This window comes from Dermacentor silvarum, chromosome 8, assembly GCF_013339745.2.
Source record: "Dermacentor silvarum isolate Dsil-2018 chromosome 8, BIME_Dsil_1.4, whole genome shotgun sequence".
Classification (NCBI taxonomy): Eukaryota; Metazoa; Arthropoda; class Arachnida; order Ixodida; family Ixodidae; genus Dermacentor; species Dermacentor silvarum.
The window spans coordinates 163,077,733-163,095,453 of NC_051161.1; the positions used below are offsets into that span (position 1 = coordinate 163,077,733).

General features: G+C 48.5%; 1 protein-coding gene across 3 annotated transcripts in view; it reads left to right on the forward strand.

Moving 5' to 3' along the window:
- LOC119461813 (uncharacterized) overlaps window positions 1-13,210 on the forward strand; it is a 68,601-nt gene extending 55,391 nt beyond the window's left edge. For all 3 annotated transcript variants that reach the window (XM_037723191.2, XM_049672226.1, XM_037723187.2), the window contains one exon: window positions 12,232-13,210. In XM_037723191.2, coding sequence (XP_037579119.2) covers window positions 12,232-12,286 — 55 coding nt within the window. In that variant the 3' untranslated portion in view covers window positions 12,287-13,210. The remainder of the gene's footprint in view (window positions 1-12,231) is intronic.
- The last annotated feature ends 4,511 nt before the right edge of the window (window positions 13,211-17,721 follow it).

A 17,721-nucleotide genomic window follows, 5' to 3' on the forward strand; every position in this document is an offset into this window, starting at 1 on the left:
GGGGTCACTAGAGGACAAGCATTATACTCCCACCTGAGAGTTATTTTCGTTTACAGTGTAGAGCAAGGGGTGGTTCTTGATCGCGTCGATCAGCATTGCAGCCTACACTTTTGGTGCCATGTTCAATATTACGACCGGATGTTTACATATGCTAGTGTAGCTTCTGGTCGAGCAGAACGACTTTCCGCCGCGTTTCCGCTTCGCCATGGCGAAAAAATCCGTTCGAGACCGATTTGGCTCGCCGCCTGTTTTTCTGCCTGTTTTGCCGCCTAGGCGGGCGGATTTTTGCAAGATTTTGCCGCTTCCTCCAGCTTCGAGACCAAGTGTGAACGTAGCCTAAGATCCTGCGCGAGCGCGGCCTAACCGGCACCTGAAGGGTAGCGGCGGAAATATATACTAGAAATTTAGACCACCTGCGGTCTTTAACGTGCACCTAAATCTAAACGGGCCTCGAGCATTTTCGACTTCATCTAAAATGCGGCTGCCGCATTTGTTGCTGCAGAATGCGGCCGCCACATTCTCTCCCAAAACCTCACAGAGTGTCAAAGCCTTGACAAACACCGTGACAGTTTTTTTTTTTTCATATGCAGACATGATTCGCTGTAAGTTACCAACCCAAACGGAAGCGCCCAGGAATGAAATTGTGATAGTAGCACCGGTTTCTTGAATTATGTCAGCGCGAAGCGACGAGAAAAAAGTGTGGGTAAGTGGGGGGGGGGGGGCGAAAAAATTTCGGGGGGGGGGGAGGGTTTGAACCCCCCCAACCCTGGCTACGCCCCTGTTCGCGACATTTGTTACACACATAATTCGTGGCCTGACAGAAAAATATTATACTCGGGGAAGGAGAATGCAGAACGCGGCAACAAAATGGCAGATAAGCGGTGAGATTAAGAAACGGGCAGTTTTCGAGAGGACAGCTTTCGAGGGCGTAGACCCAAGCAGGGGCTTTGCTCGTGCGATCTACGTTCGATTATAATAGATTAATAGAATATAATAGTTTAATACATTACTGTACAATGTGAGAGACCGGGCTATTTTGTATTCAAAGATGTAACTTCGTAGCGCTGAAACATAGGTCGAAATAAAGGGGATTTGACCTACAAACGAACGCTTGGGTGTGTCGCTACAACTCTGTCTCGCCCATTTTTTTCCGCACTAAGATGTTTCATCTGCTTTACACTGCGAGAAATGTGATTAACACCACAATATTTTTTCGGTGATGCTGCATGGTCAGGGTAGAAGGTGAATCGTAGATTATGAATCGAATATCTTCGAAGCATCTGTGGCATGTCCTAAGCTATACGCCATCACAGGCACATATATTACTTGCTGAGCTACTTAAATTTGTAATGAAAAAATAACGCTATCTAGGCATCAATTACACTTGAAAAACAAGAAAACAAGAACACACATAGATGAAACTCAAACCTTCAATTTTGAAAATATTTTCTGTTGCTACACTGCTGCTCATCAGCCATTTATGCTTTGATGAAAAGGCCAAAGGGCCTCCTGAATTTTGTGCATATTACTTTTTTTGTTGAGCTTACATGAACAGCAAGTGTTCCAGCTCCCTTAATCTAATCTGATTCTGAAATTCGCAACATTCACAATGTTGTATTTGCGACAACTTTATTCACCTAGCCAATGTGACGAACACCTGATAATTCCGTTCCTACACGACCTTCTTATTGAAGGAGATATGAAGGCACATGGAGTTCACATAGCAGCTTTTTCTACAGTGCGTCTTTTATTGCGTTTGTATTCGGAGTGTTGAAGTGGAAAAAAAGTTGCAGTTTCGCCCGAAAGGCGAAGCATCGATTGCGATAGCAAACTAATGGCAAGCTAAACGAAGTAAGGATAGCAGATTTATCGGCCATATAAACTTGGAAACATGGGCATACGAACTAAATTCACAAGCACGGTGTCATGCGCGCACAAGCAAACGTGAACGCATCTCACTCGATGACCGCGGGAACGCGCCATCGAATTCTGTAGTAAGTAAGGGCGGCGCAGCGAGCGAATTGACATTCGTGCCGCCGCTCGCACCAACGCGAAATAAGCCTCGAAAACACAGCGCAGAGAGGACTGTGCCCCCGCCGCAGATGGCCTTGTGGCCCGGCGGGCGCGCGCGGTCACTCCGGCGGCGTGGAGTAGAACGCCCCCCGCCTCTCCCCCTCCCTCCCACCGTTGTGCGCGACTGGAAGACGCGCGCTTCCTTCCCGCTTCCAGCCACGGTGTAAGAATAAGGAGAGGTGCTGACACTCTCCCCCCAACGCGCGCGAAAGCGCCGCTCGCTCGCGTCCAGATTATGTTCGGCTTGGTTGCAGCTGGTTCGGCGCCGTCGTAGAGGGCGCTGTGGTATGCGGTCCCATAGGGTGCCTCGATGCCCAGCGCCGAGGCACCCTACGGTCCCAGCCTCGGCGGGAAGGCGCGTGCTGCCGCTGCTTCGTCTTCCTGCTTGCATGTGCGGTTGCGCTGTTTTGAAGGCACGATTTTTGTTCGCGTTCGTTTCATGAGCTTGTGCTTGGGTATTGTCGCCACTGGCCCTCGACGAAGGTGGCAGCGGCCTTCTGAGGGGCGTTTGAAATGGCTAGAAAGTGCTTCGTTCCGAACGGCAATTCTGGATACCCGACTTGTGCGGAGCGTGTGCCTTTATTCAAAGCGCCGTCCGACAGCGGTCGTCTAGAGCAGTGGCGCCGTGCAAATCTGAGGGCAGACTGAACTCTAACGCCTACCGACCATGTCTGCACCAGCCATTTTTCAGAGGATACGATATCGATGGCATATTGTCACGACGTCGAAAGCTCGAGGGACAAACGAAACGCACTTGTCGGCAGATGCAGTAACAAGAACGGACGGTTTTAAAATAGCGCGCGCTAGTCACTGCTTCTTCTTCTTCTTGCTGTTTTTGATAAGTGCCGATGTGTCTTATGCCGTCGTCATCGCCGCGCTAGACACGTGGCAATATTACGCGGAGCGCTCGATAGACGGATTCCCACCTTATTTCCAAACTGTCCAAAGAACCTCACACGGTCAAATAAACCTCGAAAGCCGCTGCGGAAGAGAGAACCTCCTGTGTGCTGCAGTAGTTTGTGCAAATTTTGCTGCATGTAAAAGATATATACTGGGTTGTTTAGCTATCATGCACCAAGATTGGAAAATATGTAAATGTCAAGTAGCTGGACAGAACCAAGGTAATGTTGTCTGCCGTCGCTTGGAGATACTCAGATTATTTTTTTTATTCCGCTTAATTACATAATTATTTTCATAATTGATTAATCAACTCTTTTAATGCTATAATTGGATAAAAAGTATGAACAAGAGAATTGTACAGCAGCGTGGAAAACTCCCAATATAACTTTCTGTTGCTCAATACGTGATACATAAAAGTGTTTCCCGAGCGTGAACGAAACCCGCGAATACAGCAATATTGCCGCGCGACTGGCCGCTCGAGGCACTTTGCGTGTATTCGTGAGCTTCTTTCATGCTCGGAAAAACACTTCTACGTAGCGCGTATTGAGCAATACAAAGCTGTATCGGGAGTCTTTGATGTTGCTCTATAATTTTCTCATTGACACTTTTAATCTAATTATAATAATTGAGAAGTTGATCAATAAATACGACTAATTATCTAATTAGGCGAAATGTAAAAATAACCGAGTATCTCCAAGGGACGGCAACAACATTACTATGGTTCTGTCCAGCTACGTGACATTTGCATATTTTGAAATATTTGTGCACCCTGTAAAATACTGCTGTTTTCTGTGCAGATGTGTGCCTGATTTTCAAATTTGTTCCATCCTGGCTACTGAATTTTTTTTTACTATGCGCGTGCGGTGTATATTACACGCTTGCATGTTTTTATACATTTTCCCATTGTGGGAGTGTATGAGACCGCAAGCTTCTGGGATGGTTATCACCTATTAAAATTATCGAGCTGCTTCATGCACAAGTTTTTTCGTATTGTGCCTATGCAAAAAAAAAAGGGTCTATGGGATTATTGTGTGGTGGGTGTAAGTGTATTTGCGGACAGGCTGTAGCATGCATTGTCAAACACGCTTACATTGGCACATTCTCATATGCAATTTAAGAAAAAAGAAAGTTACCTCTTCTTTTTTAGATCCTGCAAGAGTCACTCAGTCCTCAATGGACGAAAGCCCAATGAATAATATACACGATCTATGTTAAGTGGAATTGGAATAAAAAAGGCATTTGCTCAGGTTTTCATCAGTAAACTGTGGTAGTGATGCTCTAATTCAAGATAGACGCCTGCCTTCGTCCCGCCTAACAAATTCCAATTTGAAAGAGTTTTTACATAGCTGATGGGCATTCTCATCTTTAGTTCTAGCCATGAACGGCCACTTTGCTCTAGTGCATTGCATATCGGGAGTTTGCGCCGTTTCATTTCTTAATTTATATCGCGGCCACATTGAATTCGCGCAACGATGATTGAACGGTTTTCTGAGTCTGAATGGAAGCAGCGATAAGCATGAAATACATTTTCTGGTGCAGTCACTATTTTGTTCTGATCGAGGGGTAGCACGTAGGCTAACACTTTAATTTTTTTATGCTTGGATGAACGGCTAGACCGGATGAAACAAATTGCGCGCGCGAGGGTAACTTCAGTGGGCTTTGAGTGCTGCCCGATTGATGCGTGTTCACGTCATCCACGCCCTGCACAAGGAACCTTCATGTTAGCGAAGCCTGGTACACATATCACTTTAATGTGAAATAACGATTTTTTTTTCGCGCTTTGAGATTTACTCACTCCACTACGAACGAAAATTTAGCGGAGGCAGAGGAATGCCAAGCCGCCGGCGCCGCTAAGCTGGGACCGCTGGCCGCGGCGCCCTCTATCTGCTCGCAGCAGAGCTACTCGGTGCGCCCGCGCGCGGCCGAACATAATCTGGACGCTCGCTCGCGCGCAGTGTCAACACCTAAATATTCTTCCACCGTGCTTCCAGCCCTTGCGTGGGCGAGGGTGAGCTGCGATCGCCGGCTCACCCTCGCACGGTTTCACTCGCACATAGAGCATACGGAAAACGGCGAAGATTTCATCGCACGTGTACTTTATGCGGAACCTCACGCTGACGGCATAAATGCACCTGGGGCGCTATAACGTAAAATGATTCCAAACTGTTTTGATTCCAAGCTCCTGACGTCAAATTTACGTAACTGAACAACCGTCTGAACGTAACTGAACAACCGTCTGAAATTTACGTCTGAACAACCCAATCAAGTACTCTCCTCGTTTATAGGAGGTCACCTTTGTTCGCTTTCAAAACCCATAACATTGTCTACAGTCAGCGGTTTTTCTTATCTAATTGGCTGACAAGAGGCGAGGAGCACACTCTAGTGGAGAGGGTTTCGACAGGGCCGAGCCAGCACAGTGAAAATAGATAACCGCATGAAGAGGGTGGTGCCGGCTTCTCCGAATGGTCCGCTTCGCCTTACTTAGCTTGCAGTGGCTGGTCGAAAATCGCGGCGACGTGCATCGGAAGTATAAGAATCGCATCCTCAGCAAGGAAGTGTTGGCAGAGCGATGTCGTATGCATGCCGAAAGGGCGCGGCAACGTTTTAATGCCACGCAGAAAGGCTTATCATGCGCAAATAAATACATGTTCACCGGCAGGTGCGAGTAGCGACGATCTGAGTGATCGGCGGGCAGTCATCTTCCATTCTATTCGGAACGGGGCAGTCTGTGGCTATTCAGAAAAGTTTTCAGTTTTGTTCGGCATATTAATCCATTTTTTTCGCGTACACGTCACTGAGGTGGTGAGTTTTCGAGGTTTGGTGAGGTCACGTGACAGACAGGTGAAGTGGGCGTAGCCAGAAAACATTGGACCAATAGCAGAGGGCTTATGGTGAAAAGGCGTCGAATCAGGAATGATTATTTTTTCTTTTATCCGTAAAAGCATCAAAAAAGTGATAGGACTACCAATAAACGCCAGCACGGACCGCCTTCTTCAACTAGGTGTACATAATACACTCGATGAAATCATCGAAGCTCAGGAAACGGCTCAAGTATCACGACTCTCTAGCACCCCTGCGGGGAGGGAGATTCTCGCGGTTATAGGAATCGGCTCCACTGCAGCGATGGAACGCACATGTGAAATGCCAGATTACCTACGGGACAACATTACGGTTGCTCCTTTTCCCAAAAACGTGCATCCACAACACAATGCGAGCAGGCGCATAGCTAGGGCTGTGGCATTGCTCCGGAGGATAAAAGCCTCGCCTCACACGGTCACTTTCGTTGACGCGGCCCAGTACGAGCACACATCGGACTTCGTCGCAACGGTAGTCAATCACGATGGACACGTCACTTGTGCGGCCTCCATCAGAGACAGCACCCCGGCTAAGGCCGAGCAGGCTGCGATCGCTCTTGCATTTCTCGACGATGAGAGAGCTGAAATATTTACTGACTCGAGGGCGGCGGTTCGGGCATTTGCCTCTGGTGCCATCGCCGAGGAAGCTCATCGAATTCTCAAAGGCAAAGTCATCCAGCCACATACAATCACCTGGTTCCCGGCCCATCTCGAACCCCAACTCGACTCCCTCCGCAACCTCAAGGACATCGCACACGTCCAAGCGCGCGAACTAACGTAACGTTCCTCCGCGCTGACGCCACGGCAAGTCGAGGCTCCGTCGATTCTAGGGTCGTCGAGTTCCGTGACACTCTTTCCACCTTCAACGAGGTTACCAAACACTACTACCTTGGTAGAAGACTATACCCTCCCCCACACGGGACACTAACCAGACCTCAAGCTGTCACACTACGCATGCTTCAGACGGGACCATATCCCAACCTGAATTTATTTCACTACATCAATCCCGACTACTTTAGTCCAGACTGCCCTAGCTGCGGACAATGTAGCACTTCGGACCACATGCTCTGGGGATGCCCCTCGTTACAGAGGGGCCCGCATCGATGCACTGCAGAGGAGTGGAGCTCTGCTCTTCGGAGCTCCGACCAGTCACGCCAATTTTGGGCTGTCCAGAGAGCCCACGATGCGGCGCTGGAGCTTGGTCTCCCCGTCCAGACGTGGGTGCGGCCCGCGGCTTCGTCGCCTCCCTGAGAGGGGGCAACAGAGCTTCTCAGGACCTTCATTAAAGTTCTTTGTCTGTCTGTCTGTCTGTTGTGCGGTCTATTCATGCATAATCAGTGTGTACACGTTATATCAGATGGGGAGTTATCGCAGTTTTCGTGACGTCGCGTGACAGACAGGCGAAGTTGGGATTGGCCCGAAAATGTTTTGACTAATCATGGAGGCTGATTGCAGAAATGGGAATCAAAACAGTTTGGAAGCATTTTACGTTATAGCGCGCCTGGAGTGTCAATATAATTGCTATCGCAATAAAAAGTGTGTATTTGTGAGGTGGGGGAAGCCGGTCAATTGGTACAGGTTTTTATATAGTGCTGCAGACCACCGCCAGGTGCATTTCGCTCCTCGAAGAGGCGTGCCGATTGTTTTTCGTTTTCAGCGAAAATGATATATGAGGTGTGCATCTGTCTGTAGAAAATTACCGTGGTTTCTTGTGTGAGACGCAGTGCGGTTTTCAAAAAAAGAAAACAAAAACAATCTAATTCGCTAAAGGTAGAGAAGAGCATTCTTGCGACTTTCACTTTTTACAAGTGTAAAGTCCTATCTATTCAAAATTAAGTGTTGTAGACTGCCACATACGTTTTCCTTAGATTTAATCTACTAGAACTATTTACTGTTAGAAGAAAAGTTAGGTTTATGTCGTACCCAGTATCAAAAAAAAAAAAAATAAACCGAAGCTTAGCGTTTCCAGCAAGCGTCTCACTGCCACGAGATCAGTAGCTTAGGGGGGCCATTTTAGCTAAGGTGACGAAGCTGAAAAACTTTCTGACAGATTTTCAAAGAATTTTCTTCAAAATAACGTAAGAATAATGCAGATGTATTGTTATTGAATTATTATAGAATTTAATTTTATTTCCAACAAGCATATTTCGATACATGTTTGAGGCGTATGGCAGTGAAAACCGCTAGAAAGCAGCTTGACAAAGCTCCCATATCCCTTTTGACCTTGGCAGTGCAGGGCAGGAAACACAGTTCAGTGATTAGACAACAGATAATTTAGTGTCGTCAGAAAAAGCAGTAAAAAGCAGTACAGTGCGGTAACAAAAGTGCTAATACAACAATACGAGACAGTTATTATTAGTACACTTCTAGCTAGAACGGCACACTCTCAAGCAATATTGTATTGCATCAGGGAAAAAAAAGTTCTCATATGCTTTTAAAAGGGAAAGTGGAGGTGATTATATTTTGTTGTGCGATTTTAAACTTATTTAAAATATATGGTAACGCATATCGAAGTGTTTGAAATCCATAATTTGTGCGACGCTGTGGGACGTGCCAGTGTTCGTGGCATCTCGTTGGGTAATTTGCAGGATTTTCATGTAAGTTTGCGATGTCTCTAAGCAACATATTGTTTTGATTCACCTGAATTTTTATAGGATTTAAGGATACGGAATTCATATATTTTTCTATTCGCATGATAAGGTATTTTGAGAAACGTAAACTAACGTGTGATGTAAAAGGTACATTCATTATAAGAAAACGTAGATCCGTAATGAAATCCTGAAACGCCAAAATTTTTAAAGTACCAAGATTGACCCAAGTTAAGGGTGTTTGAAAAAACAACGTCCGGGCAGATATTTTGTTCAAATTTCACAGCATGTCCTCGCAAGACTGATAAAATGTATTATTGTAAAAACATATGGTATTATTTTATTGTAGGCGGGAAAATTTTGCCTTCTACTGGCTGCGTGCTGCAAGGCTAGAAAAAGAGGAGAAGAATAAAATATAGTCTCTTCTGCTCCTGCCATTGGCCTGACTGGTTCCGTGTTCTTTCGCTTGCCGACTCACGCATTTTTATAGTGGACCTAACCTCGGTCCCTATAACGAGGTGACCCGGACGTGATCGCAAGGCGAGCACCACAGCACGGAAGGGACCACGAACGACAGACCGGCGATCGGCGCAGAGGGCATCGCCACAGTGCAGATTCACCTGCCATCGTTTTGGCCACAGAATCCAGCAGCCTGGTTTACACACCCGGAGGCCATCTTCACCCTTCGGCGCATTACTTCGCAACAAACGAAGTTCTACAAAGCTGTCTCCGCACTCTCAACGGAGGTGGTTGGGGAATTCTACGACCGTTGGACGCGCCCCACGACACCACTCACCGACCTACTCAAGACCACGAAAGCTCCGTCCTACCCACTGACTTGGACGTCTGACACCGAAGCGTCCTTCCAAGCTGCCAAGAACGCATTGGCGGATGCCACACTGCTGGTGCATACTCTGTACGTTGCACAAATGCGTCTCATCACCGACGCGTCTAGTACGGCTGTCGGCGCGGTGTTACAGCAGTTCCAGCGCAACTCCTGGTACCCACTAGAGTTTTTCTCGCAGAAACTGAAACCTGCAGAAACGCGATACAGCACGTTCGGTCGTGAGCTGCTGGCGGTATACTTAGCATTCGACATTTCCAACACGTACATTTCCGACACCATTTCCCCTTCCTTTTTCTTCGGGCACCATCGCTTGCGACGTCTCACGGGATCAAACACGTCCGTTTTTTCCCACTCCGGCTCCGCTGTCAAATATTCGACAAGCTTCACGGCGCAAGTCATTCCGGAGTTCATGCTACGCAGCGTCTCATTACGACCCGCTTTGTGTGGCCGAGTGTGAACACTGACGTGCGCCGCTGGGCGCGTGAATGCCTTCACTGTGAACGCTCCAAGACGAAACGACTCACGAAATTGCCAACACTTCTTTCGCCCACCTGACGCTCGGTTCGATGACGTTTACATCGATATCGTTGGCCCACTCCCACATCCGGAGGTGCTCGCTACATCCTAACTTGTTTGGACCGTTATACCCGCTGGCCTGAGGCATTTACTTTCACCGACGTAACTGCACTTACCGTGGCGTCAGCGTATGTCAGTGGCTGGATCTCACGCTCCGGATGCCCCAGCGTTGTTACTACCGATCGCGGCCGACAGCTTGAATGTGATTTTTTCCGCGAACTCACGTGCCTGCTTGGCGTCCGCCATGTCCATACTACCGCGTACCACCCATCGGCCTATGGTACGGTCGAACACCTTCATGGTCAACTTAAAGCCGCCTTGATAGCTCGCCAGGCTGTCGCTTCTTGGGCTGAAGATCTTCCTCTCGTCCTGCTTGGCGTGCGCTCGTCTTTCAAGGAAGGCCTTGGCTGCACAACTGCGGAGTTGGTCGATGGCACAACGTTGCGTATGCCTGATGATTTTTTCGTGCCAGCTACTGTCGCCACGCCCGATCCAGGCGGTTACGTTCAACAGCTCCGCTTCCTCTTTTCACGCCTGCGTCCTTGCCCTAGCCGGAATGCATCGTCGACTGGCGTTTTTGTTAGCAAGGGCATGACTACAGTGAGCCACGTTTTCGTCCGGCGTGAAGGCTTCCGACCATCCCTTGCGCCGCCCTACGACGGCCCTTTCAAGGCGCTCAGCCCGACAGAACAAAACTGTCACCATCGAGCTCAAAGGACCGCCCGACTCCAAGAGCCGTTTCTTAGGCGCCCGTGCATCGCTGCTCTTCACCTAAAAAGGGGGGGGGGGCGGGGGGGGGGGGCTCTCTAGCGGTTATGATCATCTTCATCGGCCGCCTTTTAATTATGGCGCGCTGAGATTCATGGCCATGCGCATGTGCCTCGTTCCTCGTGCTGCGTGGTTAGAAACAGTGAAGCAGCATAGGATATAGTCTCTTCTGCTGCTGCCATCGGCCTGACCGGTTCCTTGTTCTTTCGCTCGCCGACTCACGCATTGTTACAGTGGACCTAACCTCGGTCTCTATGCCCTCCATACCGCTGTCTGTGATGAAGGAGCTTTAGCGTAGACGGATGTGAGCGGCCTGTTCGGCATGCGCAGTCCAGCCGCCTGGTGGCGCAGAGCTTAACCAGCCAAATACAGAGCTAATATTGCTGTAACCAAGCGTAAAACATTTTAAACATTTAAAAAGACAACGTGTTCAAGATTACACTTCTGCCGAAAATTTGTACCAGCAGTAAACAACACACATAGTTACTGCTATATTATCTCTGTGTTTGGTTGAGCTTTGTGCCGCCAGGTGACTGCACCATGCAAGCAGTTCACGTTTGCGCCTCCGTTCATTCCGTAAAATTACCAGTACACTTGTGTTTGCGTTCACCCGAATACCGGACATGCTAAACTCTATTGTGGTTGTAATCCTTCGGCGTGAAGTGACGGCCGCAAACGCGGAGATGCTGGCGCCGTTTGGTTACCGATGCGCTGCACGTCTGCTGCCTTGCAGAGGGGCACGATGTCGCAGCTTGACATACTGCCACTCGCTACGTTTGCAGTCCACAACGCAACAAGGATGAACCATGGTGCTCGGGAAAAGAAAGAACGAGACCATCACTGAACGCGCAGCTCTCGTCAACACGGAGCACGTTGTAACACAAGCAGACGACACTTACTGTGCGCGGGATATGCATTTAGTGTAGTGATACATTGTCTTTGTGCATTCCCTTTCTGTTACTTTCTTTTTATAGAAACAAATTAACTAACATCTCAACTATTACGAACAACGCTTGTTCACCATAATGTTGGAAAAATTATCAATGACGAGCCCTGGGCAGCCTCTCGGATAGCTCGTCCTACTGGCGTCATATGGTCAAATCGCGTCACCTGGTCAGGGGCGGTTGAAAACTCGGCCGATTGGCGTGCTGCGATCGGTAGCGATGTATCTTTTTAAAACCTTTTAATAAATTACACGCTTTACGTGGAGCGCTTAGATGCGTCAAATAATGATCAGAAGGACGCACTCTAACGACTCAGTAGGTTTGTACAAGATCGTCAGAATCGTTTCGGGGTCCCTTGAAAACGTGGGTCTTGGATTCATTTTGAGATAACTTTCACATAATTAGCAAATAATTTTAAAACACATCGGGACTAATAAAGGGAGATACAGACACGGGAGCCTACTCACGACTATTACTTTATGTGTAAACAATATTGCCGCTTTTGTCACTGTGTTAAGTATGAATGTTCATAAATTACCATATTTTCCTTCTAATTTTCCTAATTTGGCCTTAGGGGCTAGCTTCAACCACGTATCATTTATATATATTTATAGATCTGAATTTTACGGCTCCGCATTACTGATTTGCCATATCCTCTCTCTCTCTCTGTCTCTCTACAGAAACAAGAAAAAGATGCAGGAAGAACCCATCTACATAATACCACTCGGGAGATGACCTCCAGTACTGCCTGCAAACGAGAGTGTCACGAAGTGCAAGAACACTGCGGGACAAATCATCACACAGAGACTGTTCACCAAGGCGAACTGTGGTGGCAGTCAGTGCAAGTTTTCCACGCCATACGGGGCAGCCATCGACACTTTAATGATGGCGGCCAGGAACGTGACGAACGGCACTCTGAAGTGTGGTTGTCTTAGTCCAGGAAATGTCCTAGAAATTCCTCGGAATGTTTTCTTTGTGGCTGAGGCACAGTTTCGACAATTCTTCATTTTTGAAGATGAAAATAAGAGCGATTTCAATCTTCAGACTTATCTAAGTCAAAAGCATGGACTTAATAGCGCTCTAGTCGACGATTACTATTCATAGAAGCTAACATAAAGCGTTAGAATATTCACATAAAAGATTTGGCAGCACTTTCTGGCAGACGTGCGCTACTAAGATTGGCAACATATTTAAGACTTGTGGCCAGCCATTGGAGAACACTTTCACACGTGGCCTGGTGCAGATACTTTAAACCAGTGCGCGCACATTGAGCTGAGAACGAGTGCAGTGGATGAGTGCGTGCCTGAGAGCCAGCGGCAGTAGGTCGACTCAAAACGCAGAAATTTGGACAGCTGCAATATATACGAAAATCTGTATTCAACCAGCTCTTCTCATTCCGCTCTTAAAGGGGTCCTGAACCAACTCTCGGGCTTGGTGAAAAAACATAGTCCGAGAGTTGAGCATAGTCAAGTTTAGCAGTCCTGCGCGGCACGTGGAACTCGCAAGCTTAGCGCGAAGCCACCTTTCACTCAAACACTCTCTTTTCAACAGAAGCCATGTTCCTCACTCTTTTCCGGACGCTTTATTTCGTCATAAAGTGTCCGGAAAACGCGGCTGCTATTGGCCAATAGCTGATATCAATAAAGACGGACGTTTGGATCTGTTTGGCTCAGTACGCTTCTTCCTACTGTTACTTTGTATATTTATTGACCAAGTTTTAGAAACAGGCTTAAATAAGCGAAAATCTGCCTTCAAAGATTGATAATAATTAGATACTTCTGGAAGAGGCGGGCTATATAGTCTGCGCCCGCTCGGCCGCTGCCGCCCGCGTAAGAGTCAAACTTTGGTCACTCTGCTTATCGGGGTCGTAGTGGTCGGGTCCCGCTAATTTCGACTTGGAACGCTCAACTAGACTCGAACCACGCGAAACTTAAACGTTTGACAGCGCGCGCTCACTCCGAGACAACACCGGTTAGAGGACTTGGCAGGCTTTTACAGCATAAGCTGTTGTGGGCTCACTCCAATAGCCGTTTCTGGTCGCGATGATGCCGACGAAGCCGACCCGTAGCCGGTATCGCCGAAAATGCGAAAAAAGTAGCCGCTCTCCTCCGGGATCGAGCCTAATCCCTCTGCGTGCGAGTCGGATACTTTACCACTGAGCCATGCAAGCGCTTGCTATCACACGCGAGAAAAATTCCCTTTATACGCATCCTGCGCCTCTGCGCCTGCGCGCATAGGCAGGCCGACCCGAGCCTCTGCCAGTATGGTGGCGCCATCTAGTTAACGTGACTGCAACCGCCGCGGGCGACGAGATGCAATTCAGACGCGATGCGATTCAGACGATGCGCGCAATCAACGCTATCCCTATGTTAGATGTGCGCCACGTACCCTGGGTACCTCTTCGGTACACGTTATGGCGTCTCCTGGCAAGCTACGAACCGCTGCTGAAGAAGCGAATCGTAGAGCTACGTGCGCGGCTACAACCAAGCATCATCGGGCTCAGCAGACTGCTGTGCAGAGAGCATTGGAGCCGCAGCTCGCCGTCGATGCCGACGCCGGGCGTACAGTTCAGATCGTTCTCGTCAAAATCGAGGCGAAGACACTTTGCCGCGAAGACATTCAATTCAATTCAATTTATTTTGCGAGATATGCATACAAAAACGGGTGACAAAAGCATCTGGGCCCTTAGCCCATTGTTGTGCGTGTTGCCGAAATTGGAGCTACTCTTGCGCCGTTCAACCAGCTTACGCTGTGACTGTGCTGCGTGTGCCGCGCAGGCCCGTGACTTTTTTGATAGCGCTTCAAAATGCGAAGTGGATGTGACTAATATTCGTAGGTCAAGCTGGTGAAGGACAAAGCCGGTCCGCACCAGATTGGCACGGTCAGACGGGAGCATTGAGCGCGAGCACGCACTCAAGCGCTGTCGTGCACAACGCAAACGCTGCGGCATGCGCATTACAGTGGGATCATGTGATGTAGGCTGCGGTCTGCTACGTAGCGTAGGGGTGTAAATACCACAGCCGCCGAGGAGTGCCGCCACGAGTCCACTGGCTAAGCGCACTTTGGCTCGCTGAGGACAACCGTGTTTGGCTTACATTTGGCGCGTCGTAGGCGCCAAAATCGGAAGTAGACGCGTGTCTACGTGAACATCCAAAATCACACTTGAACTTCGCGCCACGGTGACGTTCAGTAGGCGGAGCACTGTGGGCACACCCTGCTCCGCCGTTGCCTTCGCAGTGCAAAACATTAAACAACGTGTGGAAGCACCGTGAACGCTGTGTTTGATTGCCAATAAATCCGCTTCTACTGAACGCATTGAAGTACTTTTTGCGGCAAATTATTTCTAAAATAGCCTATTTTAACTTCAAATGCCTTTCTCCACTTCGATAAAAAGTGGTTCAGGGCCCCTTTAAAGCGCACGTCGCCATGGAAACACGGGCCCTTTAGGTTGCGTGTTGGATTTACCCAGCATGGTCTTCCGTGCGTCGTCCCGCGAACCGGACGCGCATTTACATTCGTGCGCCCGCGCAGCCGGTAAAGCCCCTTGATGTTAGAAAGTAGCGACACTCTCCCCCACGCGCGCGCTTTCCTCCACAATTCTCCTCGCATTTCTCCCCCTCACCGGGCCGGCGCGGCGCTGAACCCTCCAGTGGCTCGCTGCAGCCGCATTAGAATCAATGCGCGCGCATGTTTATTCGGCCCTTTGAAGCGGTGTATGGGAATTTATCCCTTGTGAAACTGTCATAGAACGTCGTGCCATTTTTTTTAGGACGCTTCGATAAATACAAGCGGAAGCGCTCCGAAAAAATTAGTACCAAGCAGTGGCTGAGCTGTTTACCTCTACGTCGCCACTTGCTTTGTCCGTAACGCGGAGGTGTATTGGGTGCATACAATATAAGCAGCGTAGAGTATAAACGAGAATTTGGTCCACTATCTTCGCTCTTAAAAGGCTCAGAGAAGGTAACCAAGAAGAAATGTGATAGTTTACTTAAAGTGAATTCGCCAAAATGAGTGGGCCAAAAGCCTTTGTACCAATGCCACTGTGCGAAATACGTGCTGTGTTTGCGAAACAGCCAACATAGAACTTTACACACGCGCCTGTATTCCGTCACTATGAAACGACGAGAAATTACATTCCATCACCTCTGGGAGTAATCTAAGTCTCTCTCTCTCTCAAAAAAAAAAAAAAGGCTGATTGCTTACACGGAAACTGCTAAGACTGGCACTTGATAATTAACTTACAGACTTCAAGGTGTCAAGTTTATCAGAATTGAGGGAGATTATCAGAAGCGCGTGGCTTGTACTTAATGAGCATGCGCGAATAATACATAATACCACTTATCTACCTATATATTGCGGTTCATGCCTTCGCAACATAAAGTACATAAAGAAAAAAAATGCTCGCGGTATTGAAACTTTGCAAAGATACAATAAGCACGCAATAAGAGTAAAATAGTTCCTTGGCTTCACAAGTATCAGGCGCAAGGATGACACGCACACACACGCGCGCGCACACACATACATGCACACACATACACGCACACAAGCACGCACATACACAAACACGCACACACACACGCACACAACTACAAAATATGAGTTACAGGCATTAACTCACAAATTACATACATTTGAAAACTAACGCACGCGCGAAAACACAAAAAGCTTTGTCACGGCTCGAAGAGTCAACGAAAATTTCAGCCGACTCAAAAAAAACTATATGCACAGTTATCGGTGCTCTGTATTAAACTGAACGAAGAGTCCGGCTATGCGAACAGCATTCAAATCTTCATGCAACTTCATCCACAAATATGAGGAAAGCTGCAACATTCACCTTGTAAAGAACGGCGTGCTTAGAAGGGGCGAAATCCCTTCTCCCGATGTTATGGAGCCACTGCTTCCGACGCACGACATTCCGTTCACCTCGGAGGATATAAAATAAGGCTTGCCCTTTCTCTGGCCTGCTGCTGCATTGAAACGCGCAGCAGCAAGGCATTTTCACGGAGAACGAATCTCAGATTCCTACGAAAGGATGGAAAAACTTGGGAAACACACTTTCGGAGCGGCAGGGCGACCAACACTTGGACTGCTCATGGCGAGCGTCCAAGTGTTGGTCGAAAGCAAGTTTCGCGCGAAAGCAAGTTTCGCGCCGTTTTCGTGACGTCAGGGTCACCTGACGGGGTAGTCTCGAGCGCCGCAGCCATTCAGCGTGGCGGATGCGCTGCCTCCGCGAAAGAGGGGAGAAAAAGAGGAGGTTGGCCGCGCCGGCAAGGGTGTTGCGGCGTAGATCAAAGCGTGTCGCTACTTTCTAACATCAAGGGGTTTTAGCAACCGGTCGATTGCAGCGCGCCCGCGCGGCGCTAAAGGCAACTACAGATCTAGGTACTTGCTGGGGGCGCGTCTCCGCGAACGTCCCTAGCTCTGTGAGTCCCCGCGCCCTAGCTCCGCCGCCTCCCCAGCTTCTGCATGGCTTCACGGAGCGCGCCGCGCTAAAGCCCGACCCTCATGGAGCGAACTTCCCCGACGATGTTCGCGCGTCAAAAAGTGTAGCGAGACGCGCCGCCGTGTTTTCGCCTCACCGCCCCTCATGCGACGATCCAGCGGCGAACGCCTACGAGCCGCTATCAATGTGACCAGCCGTGAAGCAGGATATTACTGTTTTTTAAGTGTAACCCACAGTAAGATTTAGCATGTTGCGACACTTAATAACCTCATAACTTAGTGTTTTATAATTTTTCTTGAGTTATTTCTTCTACAACATACGCGGTTCCATTACGCTTTGAATTTCGCATACATAGGACAACCAAGTAATTCTATGTGTGTGTGCGTCAGGAAAGTGCCAGAGGCAGCGCAATGGAAGCCAGGAGCACGTTGTATTTTTACTTCCCATGTCCGCCGATCTGCAGCGAAACAGACAAGCAGTACAAGCTATCTACCATAGCCCCCGAAAGCTTCCCATCTCAGAGGCCATATGCCGTCGTCGCGCCTATCTCCCAGCTTTACCGACAGGTGGCGCTCTCATCTCAATGAAAATTTCTCTCGCTAGGCTTAGGCGCGTTCGAAACGAGAAGCGATCTCGAAAATTCCTCAAGATTAGCCATAACACTCTCTCGTCGAAGCGGCATGAGACTAAGCAAAAGCCGTTTGCGCAGTCAGTTGCTACGAACGAA